General features: G+C 35.2%; 1 protein-coding gene across 1 annotated transcript; it reads right to left on the bottom strand.

Moving 5' to 3' along the window:
• Positions 1-9,345: 9,345 nt before the first annotated feature.
• LOC107942411 (auxin efflux carrier component 1-like) lies at positions 9,346-12,520 on the bottom strand. The gene is given in 7 exon segments (NM_001327464.1): positions 9,346-9,662; positions 9,754-9,830; positions 10,074-10,231; positions 10,708-10,793; positions 10,864-11,113; positions 11,234-11,613; positions 11,616-12,520. Coding segments are annotated over 7 exon segments (1,815 nt in total). The 5' UTR covers positions 12,413-12,520; the 3' UTR covers positions 9,346-9,595.
• Positions 12,521-12,937: the final 417 nt, after the last annotated feature.

Here is a 12,937-nt window from a genome sequence, read left to right as displayed (position 1 = left end):
ATTGATTTTTTTCCCCACTCAATTTAACATTTCGTAAATCATAGTTACAACTATTGTAAACCATAGGCGAGAATTACATTGATCAAATAATGTTATCTAACATTAATAGGTGGATGAAATTTGAATAATTCAAACTAAAATATAAGGTAATACTCCTATTCATCATCTAATGTGTCAAAAAGTGTGCAACACAATTGGCCGACATATGAGTAAAAGTAAAGCAAATACAATCAAACATGTCACTAAGTATCAAGGCCTCCCTAACAATACGACCATAAAATGATAAGTCCATTAAAGGCACAACAAGGCCCTAAGACAACTCTAGAATAACCCCTCTGAAGGGCGTTCTAAATGGCGCATGACATAGTAAGAGCCTCGGGGGAAGGAGCATTAAAGGCACCCTTGATCTAACTAACAAAGCTGGTAAGCACCATTCCCTCATTACGTCACAAAATCGCTCTACAAGTAGCTGTCTCTGCCTCTCTATTCCAAGCCGCATCAATATTAATCTTGATGGTGTCTTCGCTCGGCGAATTGCACATAAGGTAAGTCTGTTGGCTTAAGTTCTAATATTTCTCTCAACTTTATCAATTTAGTGCTTGCTTTTTATTTATGATTCTCTAAAAAAAGCTAAACATATTTAATATATTAAAAAATTTAATAAGTCGATTGAAAAGTAGCTATATAACAGTGTTAAACATTCACTATAACTTCTATATTGAATTAAGAAGTGAATTATGAGATACAAAACTGTTGTAAAAACCTTACTTCCATGTATGCAGTATATGCACGTTATATAGAGATAACTGTCAACTGCTTAACAGAGTCTTAACTGCTAACTGCAATTAACTAACTTATTAGTTTTATTAGTTACTCTAACATTCTCCTGGCTTTTCTCTTGTTCTTTGAGAGCAGATGCAGTATCGTTGGACAACACACGAAGCGCCTGTCGAACAGAGCCAAATGTCTTGGGTGTGACTGGTTTTGTGAGGGCATCAGCAATCTGTTTGTCAGAAGGGACATAGTTGACCTGTAATGTGCCATCAAGCACTTTCTCTCAGACAAAGTGATGATCAATTTCGACATGTTTTACCTTAGCATGATGCGTAGGATTGGCAGCCACGGACACAGTAGACGTGTTATCACACCAAATTACAGGGGTTTGACAGGTGATCACTCCAACCTCTTCTAACAACTGTTTGATCCATAAGAGCTCAGACACACAATTGGCGAGACTTCTATATTCTGCCTCGGATTTTGATCTAGATACAACGACCTGCTTCTTAGAGCACCATGCAACGGGATTGGATCTTAGATAAACCACATAGCCAGTTGTGGAGCGTATGTCTTCAATTGAATAAGCCCAGTCAGCATTTGAATAGCAAGTGAGCTGAAACTAACTTTTTCAGTAGAAGAGTCCATGATTAATGATGCCAATGAGGTAGCGTAGAGCTCGCTTGACTACTCTCTAATGAACCTCTCTTGGAGCATTCATGTATTGACTTAGTTTGTTGACACAGTAGGTCAGGTCAGGTCGAGCGATACACATGTATTGCAGCTTGCCAATTATACTTCTACATAGAGAGCCATCAGCTAGAAGTAGACTCTCATCATCCGCCACCAATTTCGGGAAACTCACCATAGGTGTTGGTGTGGGCGCTGAAGCAGTCATGCCTGTTAGGGCCAAAATCTCATGAATATACTTCTGTTGGCTAAGAAACAGTCCTTTAGAGGATCGTTCAACAGTGATGCCCAAGAAAAAAGTAAGGGGTCCCATATCTTTGAGAGCAAACTTTGTATGAAGTAGTTGAACAACTCTGTCAATCTCTGAATTAGAACTACCTGTGTGAACAATATCGTCAACATAGACCATGAGTAACAGAATATTGTCGGATGCAGTACGTATGAATAGCTACAGATCCGCCTTGGCAGCACGAAAACCAAGTTGATCAACGAGATACTGTTTGAGTGTTTGGAACCATGCGCGAGGGTCTTGGCGCAGCCCATAGAGGGCTTTGTTCAGCTTACAAACAAGCTTCTCTCCATTAGGACCAGATTCTTCAAACCCTGGTGGTTGTTCCATGTAGATATCTTGAGCCAGCTCCCCGTTAAGAAAAGCATTGTTGACATCAACTTGTCTTAACGACCAGTTTTTCATGACTGAGATAGTAAGAACTATGCGAATGGTAGTAGCACGAACTACCGGACTGAAAGTGTCTTGGTAATCTAAGCCAGCATTCTGTGAAAACCTCTTTGCTACTAGAGGTGTTTTGTATTGTTCAACAGTACCATCTGCCCTTGACTTCACTTTAAAAAGCCACTTGCAACCAACAGCTCGTCTGTTTGCTGGTAAGGAGCACAACCTCCATGTGTTATTGTTAATGAGCGCATGTAATTCACTGTACATAGCAGCCTTCCAAGAGTCATGTGACATTGCAGCATGAATGTTGGTGGGGACATCACCAAGGGAAGAAGGTGCAATGGTTATATAAGCTTTTGGTTTAAATACATCGGTTTTGCCACGTGTGGCCATAGGATGAGTGTTACATGGAACAGGTAATAAAGGTGGATGATCGGGTATGGAGTTAACTTGTGGAGAGACGGATGAAGTAGAAGAAGAAATAGATGGGTTTGTATATTGAGGTTGAGGGTTAAGATTAAGTGAGGATATAGGTGAAAGAGGTCTACTATTGTGTGAAGTGATAAGTGTGGTGGGTGAGTGATTTGATGTTTGAACACAAGGAGTAGGTTCAATACAGGTTGCCAATAGGACAAGAAGCTTAGAGCTGGACTTTGGTTGTAGTAGAGAGCTAGTAGGCTTAAGATGGTTAATGTGAAAAGGGAACACTTTTTCATTGAAAGTGACATGTCGTGTAACATACACCTTTCCAAAAGAGTCTAGGCAGCGGTATCCTTTATGAGATGGAGAATAGCCTAAAAAGGTGCATGGAGTGGACCTGAACTGCAACTTGTGGTTATTATAAGGCCTAAGGTTAGGAAAGCACAGGCACCCAAATACACATAAGAAGGTATAGTGTGGTGTGGTTTTGAACAACTTTTCATGTGGTGAAGCATGGTTTATAGGATGGGAGGGTTATCTGTTAAGCAAGTATACTGCACTAGCAAAAGCATCACTCCAGTAGACTAGAGGCATAGAGGCATGAGCCAGCATGGAAAGCCCTGTTTCGACAATTTGCCTATGTTTTCGTTCAACCAAGCCATTTTGGGCTGAAGTATAGAGGCATGTGAGGCGATGCATGATCCCTTGTTGAGCTAGGTACCTTTTCAAAGCTTGAAACTCCCCACCACCATCTGTCTGTAGTGTTTTAAGTTTATGCTCAATGACTCTTTCAGTTTGTCTTTGAAAGTGAGGGAACACATAAAGAACTTCAGACTTGTTTTTCAAGGAGTAGAGCCAAGTATACCTTGTATAGGCATCTGTAAAAAGCAACATAGTAAAAATTAAAAAGTATACTTTTGGAATTAGTTTGATTGATCATATTTAATTTATTAAAAAGTGTTAAGTTTTTAGTATATTCACAATGTATTTTTTTTATTTCACAAGTAATTTTAAAATTATGTTATGTATCTCTTTTTAAAATATTTATTTTTTATTATTTTACTATGTTTTTATAGGAAACTTGTCAACCTAATGACCCTACTTTTGAAGTCTACAAGCTTCACTCGCAGTGTAACAATTATTTTCTCTACTAAAAATATTAAAAATTGAATAAATACATATATAATAAAACTTTTAATTTGCAGGTGATTAAGTGCTCTGTATTGATATTTAAAGTCTAAAGTTCAAGTCATGATAATTAGATCTTTTCTAATATTTAATGTATGAGAAAACAATTCTTTTAATATAGTTCACAAAAGCTATAATGACCTTTTTAACTTTTCAATTTTATAAAAAAAAAGTCATTTTAGCTATCATTTTTTTTTTGCCTCTTTTAACCATTGAATATGTGTTTTTTGTCACATCACCCCAAAATGGATGGAAAAATTAACGTTTGAACTTTGCTGACTTATTGCCACATATATATCATGTCAGCAATTACTTATTTTTTAAAAAAATTTAAAAATATTTTTTATATGTTTTATGTTTTTAATTTTTAAAAATAATTTTTTAAATTTTTTTGTAACACCCCTTAACCCTAACCCGTTGTCGAAATAGGGTTACGAGGCATTACCAAAATTAGACGCTAATAACGAACTACACCGAGTCATAAATCTATATTTTAATTTAAAATTTCTCAAATTCCACCTTTAAGTCCCTAATATGGACCTACAAGGCCCAAAATATACTTAAAAAGTGTTTTGGGATTAAACCGGGAACTTTAGAAACTTTTCTTTGAGAATAGGGGCACACGCCCGTGTGGCCTAGGACTTGCCCATGTGGCCTGCCTGTGGGGCTCCCATAGTCGTGGGGCCAGCCCGTGGACAGATCTAACTTTCTCACACGGCCGTGGGACTAACCTGTGGCCAATTCTGACTTTACCACACGGCCTGGGCACATGCCCATGTGACTTGGCCGTGTGAAAACATGATTTTTCACCATTTTAAAGCTATTTTCACATATCAAACACACCTAATTTAATGCCCAAGACATTGACTTATAAATCTTGATCAAATAACATTCATCTATTCATTTCAAATACTTCATAAAAGTTATAAATTACTTACACCCAAAACATAAATATATTAAGGTGACTAAACAAAACCTAATACATGCCACACTTCTAAAAGATAGACTCATCACCAAAAATTAAGTTAAGGTTGGGATTGACTCGGATGTGTACCGAACTTCAACTTTACCTAGCCTGCGCACGGAAACAAACCGTACACTGAATATTGGAAATACTCAGTGGTATTACCATAATTCAAACTATAGCAAATATAAAATATTATAAACATGCATAAATAATTAACAAATCATACATATAATTCATACTAAGTTATCATATTTCCATTGTATCATTTTCATTATTTGATTCAATATATCATCAATAAGATTACCAACTAATCATGAACCTTTGGTTCATCTCTCAATCACATATAAATATCCAATTCACATTCAAATATGAATAATTCATGAATCTTGGTTTTATGCATTCAATCTCATAGCATAAATTGCATTTCTCAATTCATCTTACAATATCACTTTCTCATTTCATTCAATAATTCAATTTATCAATTTCATTTGATTTTTCTCTTCACATATATTTCCCCTATTAACATCACTCGGACTTTGGAGGATACACGATCCAACCAAACACACCAGAGTGGCGGACAACGCCTCCTCGGATAGTTCGAAGCAAATAAGTGACGATCAACGTCTCATTGGCTAAGCCGAAACAAAGTGGCGACCAACACCTCATCGAATCTATCCGAAGTAAATTTGACACACCAAGTGTCTTATCGACTCGAGGTCGAAGAATCCCTGAATTCTTCCTATCTTATGGCATGCTAACTATATCCACCCTAGCCCGACTAGTTAATAGGGTATCGAAATAATTCGAATTCAAATCAGTCACAATAACAATTCAATCATAATTTCAAATTCACCACAAATCATTATAAAATTCAATTTCACACATGAATACATTCATCAATCAAATCCTATTCTCATTCAATTCAAATATCACTACTTACCTCAATTTCATTTTTCATGCACATATATTGAAATTAAACATTTAATAATAAATAACTTGAATTAAGCTACTCATCGATCACTTTTTCCTTTCCCTTCTCATTCAACGTCTCGGTTTCTTTTTTTGCTACTAAAATTAGCATAATTATAATTAATTAATAACACACTTATCTTATAGAAAATAATAACTTTCCATGCAACTTTAACCTAAATCCCAAATTTGTCCTAACTATTTTCATCTTCTTCCTTTTTTATAATTCATATTACTTATTCAATTTCCATCAAAACTTTAACATAACCATCAAAATTTTATTATTTTTCCATAATTTTGAATTTCTATCAATTTAGTCCCTACAATACAAAACTTATGACCTTGTTTACAATTCAATCCTTTAATCAATTTAAATCAAAATTTCTATCAATTAAACTCCTAATTTCATCATTAGTTCAACATAAAACCTACTTAAAAGTCTATCATCTTTCAATATTTTCACAAAATTCAAAAGTATTCAACTTTAAAACTTCAAAAACATCAAAATCACTAAGAAAGGGACTTAATTGACTTACCAATTTAACTTTCAAGCTTTCAAACCCTAATTTCTCCTTTTTCTTTTCTTTTCTTTTTCTTCTTTCTGTCTTTCTATTTCGTTGCTTCTCTGTTTCTTTTTCTTGTTTTTCTTTCTTCTATTTATTCTTTATTTCATTTTATTTCTTTCATTTACTAAATTAATAATTAATTATAAAATATCTAATTAATACAAATAAAAATACTACATGTATTCATACACACATGTACACATGTAATATTTCATCACCATACATTTGTTATTATCTCAATTAATTGATAATAATAATAATAATAATAATAATAATAATAATAATAAGTAAATATCTTTTACTTAATTTATAAGTAAATTTATATATTATATACACTTGTACTAATAATTTAAATACACATGTATTTATTTTTTAGCTTTCACATTTCACTAATTTAGTTTAATTACTAATTTAATCCTTTATCCTTTCTCTATTCTATGATTAAGTTTTTATGCTCTATTCAATTTAATCCTTTCTACTAATTACTTCTAATTAAAAATAAATTCACCTAATTAAAATCTAATTCAACTCACAACTAACTTCGTAAATATTTTTTTATAAATATTTACGAACTCATTTTCCTAAGACAGAAGCCCTAAACTCACTTTTTCGGTGCCCGTGAAATATAGGTCATTACATTTTTAAAAATTAATTAATTGTTGATGTGATATCCACATGTATGTCACATCAACAAAATTAACAAATGTTAAATTTTTCATCCATTTTGGAGTAATTTGGTAAAAAAATATAAGTTTAAAGACTAAAAAAAACGAAAAATTAAACAAAGAGCTAAATTTTTTTATATAAAAGTGAAAGGTCAAATAAGTTATTATGCGCTGATTTCATCATAGATGCGTAAAAAAACGAATTCTACTATAATTTCCACATTGCTTTAAAGCAAATTGAGGCAACGCGTGAGCGTATATAGCTAGCATGATTTCACTTTTATTTGATTAATGGATACAGTAAACCAATAGTTACTAAACTTTTGTTAAAATAATAAAAGAGTCACTAAGTTTTGAAAAGTTACAAATTAGCCAATGAACTTTTCACCATTCTTCGTTACGTTTGTAACAAAAAGCTGACCTGTCATCCCATGGTGTAAATGACCCCAATTTAAGAACCCTAGTTGGGTTGGACAGTAGTACAAGAAGAAGACTAATAATTGTTTCAGTTTTGGAAACATGCAAAAGTTCAAAATTTTCAGCCACTAAACTTTTCACCATTTTTCGTTATGTCTATAACGGAAAGCTAACATGTCATTCCATGGTGTAAACAACCCCAATTTAAGAACCCTAGTTGGGCTACAGATAATAGAAGAAGAATCATCTTAGCAATTGTTTCAATTTTGGGAACATGCAAAAGTTCAAATTTTTCAGCCACTGTTACTCTCTTACTAGGAAAGGGCGTAACCAGGGGGTTGGCAGGGGCCCTGGCCCCCTAAACTGGAAAATTTTCCATTTAGGCCTTTTGATTTTTTTTAAATTTTAAACTAGTAAAGGTAAAATTGTACTTTGGCCCCCTAAAAATGATAAAAATTTAATTTAATCCTTTAAAAATTATAAATATATAAGCTATTTAAATGGTGAATTTGCATTTCTACTATCGTAAAAATTAAAATTTAATTTCGACTCCCCTAAAAATATTTTCTGCCTTCGCCCCTGTTACTAGGTTCACTTGTAATTTACATTGTTTTATGGTGATTTAATGGTTGTTTAGAATGATGTTTGATTTGGGTTTTATTTGTTTGTTGTAAATTTTTTGGTTCCCATGTTTGTGCTGATTTTTGTGTTTGATTAAAAAGAAGTTAGGGTGTGGTGTAAAATGTTGGTTTTAAGCATGAATTCCAAAAGACAATGACAGCCTAATGTTAGGTTAGGGGAAATAGGGGATGCGTCTGCTGCTTTTGCATGTGGATTTTCTCATAAAACTAAGGAAAATTTAGTACATAAAAGATGGAAACCTAATTTTCTCAACTCACAAGTGAATGAATCTGTTACTGTCGTTGAATTTTCTAAAGGGAAATCACCAAATTTCTTGAATGTGGACCTTGGTTTTTTGCCGACCGATTTGCAACAGAACAAAGAGAACAAGAATCCCAATTCTTCAAATTTGACTTTTGATTTGGTTACTGCTGATGAAATTGAAATGATGAAGTCTAGTATAAATTTTGGTACCATAACAGGGAAGAGTAGGGTCATGAAATGGTTAGGGCGCATTCGGGAAGGCAACAAGGAAGAGTAGTCACATCTTTTTCTTCTTCTCATTGTTCTTCTTCTTTTTTTTTCTTTTTTTTTGCCCAATCCACCTGGCCCTTTTCCCCCACAAAATTAAGACCCTCCTCATGTTCAAAGTAGTAAGCTAACTAGTCACATCAACTAATTAATAAATCATGTCACTTGTTTCGTTAGGCTTGTAACGAAAAATATTAATAGATAATTGATTTGTTATTTTTTGATAACATTAATAACTAATTTGTTATTTTTCTAAAGTGTAATAATTATTTTATTATTTTATCAAAGTTAAGTGATTATTGTTATAGTTTACCCTCAATTAATTTAAACGACACTTGCTTTCAGTTTTGAAAACGTCAAGTTGTACTGTTCTGTAAATATTACTGAATCTGTGCCAAAAAAAATCTATCCAATAATACAAACGAAGTATACTCTTAAGAAATAAAATAAAATAAAACCCTGAACAGTAAATATAAAATATGCTTTAACCTAAATAATCTTCACATGCTGTTGACATTTTCTTTAATGCTCAGAGAACATGAATTTGTGGAATTTCAAAAATATTTTAACAAACCTGTGAATTTGAAATATTAGAATGAAAATTATATTTCTAATAATCTATTTACACTGTTTTCTTAATTTGAAATGATGGAAATATAAAAATAATGTTTTAGACTTAGTATACGGATTCGATTGGTGGTGTATGTATGATGAGGTGTGCACAAATATTTTGCCAATTTGAGTTGATATCATCCAAACTACAATTCAGTAAAAGAAAATTAAATCCCAATCAACTTTAATTTGTGATTAAGATTTCAAAAACAAAAGCTGGGAACATTGATGCCACCAAACATAGCTGTATGGCCCATCCATCGTATCTAACATAAATTATTGGAATCGAAAGACAACTCAAAAGTTATAACAAACTAGAAAAAAAAGCATTTCATTTTCCTCATATTTTGACTACAGAATAAGATTTTACAAATTTTACTAGGAAAAAAAAACAAGGAAGATTAAGGATTTGCTTTGGAAACGGGGTTTGAATTTGATGGCATGGATTGGATTTAATTAATTAATTAAAATGTTGATATTTAGGTTAGAGATGGCCCCTTCATAATCCCAATACTATGTAGTAGACAAGCGTTATGGGCAAGGCTATTAGCATTCCAAAAATAACACTGCATTTCCAACAAAAAAAAAAACATGAGAGAACAAGCAAAAGTATTAGGAAATTAGAAAAAAGAAAGGAGAAAGAGGGTAAAGACTCACGCAGTGCTGAGAATATCAGGGTGTAGGTTGTATTCCTTGGCAAAGACAAAGGGGACAATGCCTTGTGGGAGAGCTGCCTGTTATACATGCATAATAAATAAGACATGTTAGATTTTGTATGAATGTTTGCTGACTACTTGTACCCAGTTTCATTGAATCTGAAGATTGCACAATTTAAGAATATAAAAATAGAAAGAAAAGCTGTGGCAGTGAGTTTTGGAGATTATGTAATAGTTAAGTTAGATAGGGTATGTTGGTGAAGAAAGAGATGGGAGAGGAAACGACAGTAAAGAAGCAAAAGATAGAGAAAGGGAAGTGACCTGCACAATGGCAACGTGTAAGAGAACGCCACGGAGTCCGACAGCTATGGAAGCGGCTGCCATCACAGCTGGACCTGCAAGGAATCTCACACCCATGGCAAAAGCTGCAACGGAATTTCCACATGCTATGATCCTCGGTTGCAATGCCATGAACAGACCTGTCATCACCATTCCATCAAAACCATGTCTATTCCTTTGCCCCCACATCCCACATTACCCCGACATACTCCAACTCAAACCTCATCTCTCTTTACAAATATTTCGAATTCGAACCGGCTTGTCTCTGACAACATTTCTTCTTTTGGATCCTTCATCATAACCCCCACCATCCCCCAGCATCATATCAAATTTATTTCTTCAAAACACTCAAGATTTTATACAGATGGAAATCTATAGCCAACTTATTATCGTCATGACTATACTGTTTCCCTTACTTTGCTTACGCTGTTTTGCTTGCTTTTTTACAACATTTAATAATGATAAAGCCATTCATTACTCTCTATTTTTTAATTTTTATTCTTTTGAATATATTGCTCTGCTCTACTAACTAATAAAGTAGGGGAGAATTTTCCTTGAGAGAGATTGTATTTGTTTGCAAGTACAGGGGAAAAAGAAAAAGGTGAAATGAACTGACCAAGACTGAACATGGCCATGCCAAGCCCTGCATCTGACAGTATGGAAATGGACTTGGCTATTATGGCAGGCATTTGTACATTCCACCTAAAACAAACCAAGCAACAAGCTATAAGAAAAGCCACCAGATGCCAAAAACAATGATTTGTATTTGTACCTGAATGAGATTAGAGACCAAGTGAGTCCTATTAAGCTTGAATAAGTGTTGGGATTTCTGATAAGCTTTCTCCAAACCATGATCAGTATCAGCCTTGTGATGACACTTGCAGGAGGCATAGTTTTGGGCTTGCCATCCCCCACTTTGTCACCTTCGTGGTTGTTGGTCATTTCTCGTTCCAATCCTCGGTTCCCAAAGCTGAAATCCTCTCTCTCCATGTACTCCTCGTTATTTCTTCTATGTCCTTCCGCTGCGCCGAAACGAAACACAAGCAGCATCACATGTTCGAATCATTAATCTAAATGGGGAAACAAAACAAAATCATATATGCAGACTGAAGTAGACAAATTAAAATGTGCTTAAAAGCTACCTTTCCCTGGGGAGACAGCCACTCTAACCTCTTTCTGCTCGTTTGCTCCATATTCATGGCCACCACCACCACCAAAGACGTCGGATACAGGAGAAGCACTTGAACTCCAAACAAACATATGAAGATCCCTGCCACCATCTTCAGCCTTTTGCGGAGCCTGATCGTTAGGCTTCTTTGTATTAGCTTTAGACCCATTGGGAGAGAACATACCCGGATTAGGAGCCGGATAATGGGCTGCACCTGCGCCACCTTGTGCGTGGTAATGGAACCTTGGTTTACCCATGCCTGTACCATCGTCCTCATAATTGGATGGTCTGGGAGTTGGTCCTCGAGAGGCAGACAAACCGTAAACATCTGCAGCACCGAAATTGGAGTTGCGTCCCCAGCCATCATAGAGTAGAAATCAGTGTGATTAAAGCTTGAGCCTCTTGGTGTTGGGTTTCTTGATGATTGCAACGAGTAGATCTCAGCATTGGTCAGATTGGAAGGGCGTGGAGTTGTTGAAGATAAACCCTGGGACCTTCTTGAGAAAATATCTGATCTTGAGGCATTGGATTTCCTGACAGTAACATGGAGCTTACCATCTTCTTTGATCTCAGCTTCAGTTTCTAAAGGTTGCCGACCATCGAGTGACATGATATCTGAGTCTACATGGATTGAAACAATAGAGCCAGCAGTGTCGGGGAATTGCTCAGATATCAGCATTTTGGCACCTCTATATTCAAACATGAAAAGCATCAAAGTGTACCAAATAATGCATTGAAGGACAACTATCTGCACCATTAAGCTTCCTGAAAACTCCCCGTACATTCCTTTCAGCAAAGGGATGCCCATCACCAAAGTGTTGGGAAGAGTAGAGAGTGAAAATAGGGTGATGGTCCATTCCAAGCAACCCCTTTTGCTCACCTTGGACCAAACTGCCAGTATTCCAAGAACCATAACTTTTTGGAGGGTATCAGCTGCTATGAAACGAAAGTTCATAGCGTAAGGGTCGTTAGAGGCGATGAAGTGGAAAGAGAGGAGAGGGACGGCAAAGAGAGCAACAAAGCGATTAATCCCCGAACACTGACCAGGAGAGAAGATCTTCCACCATTTCACTGAGCCGTAAGCTAAAATCATGGCCACGTAAAGTGGCACCATTGCAGTCATTACATGGTAGAAGTCAGTTAAAGTGATCATCTTTGGCAAGCTATTACCCCGACTGAATTACCCAAATCAAGAAAACCAGCTCCAAGTTTAGAAAAAAGAACAAATACAAGTTGAAACCTGATTGAGAAGCGAAGAAGAAGAGAAGAAGAAGGAGGAAGAGGAGGAAGATAGCGTTGGTGGAAGTGATGATGAGGGGGGAAAGTAAAGGAAATGGGAGCGCATGTGTTTTTGGGTTTTGGGGAAAGTGGGTGGTAATAAGCAGAGGGAATAGAGGAATTTTTAATTTTCACTATGCAGCTTTGAGAGTTGCGACCGAGCTTGCACTTGCAGTCCCCAAAGCACAGGGTTTTGCTTCTTTGTTTATTACTTTTCTTTTAAAAAAATTCAGGGTTTGTTTGCTTGCCTTTTGGTTTGGAAATATGATTAAAAAATGGGATTGAAGTTCAATTTTACGAGAACTTTGATTATTAGCTTGTTGAGTTTAAAATTAAAATCTATAAAGAATAATTGAATTGATTTGGATGGGATTTTTTGCTGTTTAAAAATGGATAGAAG

The sequence above is a fragment of the Gossypium hirsutum genome, chromosome A09 (genome assembly GCF_007990345.1).
Source record: "Gossypium hirsutum isolate 1008001.06 chromosome A09, Gossypium_hirsutum_v2.1, whole genome shotgun sequence".
Taxonomy (NCBI): Eukaryota; Viridiplantae; Streptophyta; class Magnoliopsida; order Malvales; family Malvaceae; genus Gossypium; species Gossypium hirsutum.
Note: the sequence above shows the minus strand (reverse complement) of the source record. Positions and strands in the feature narration are given on the sequence as shown.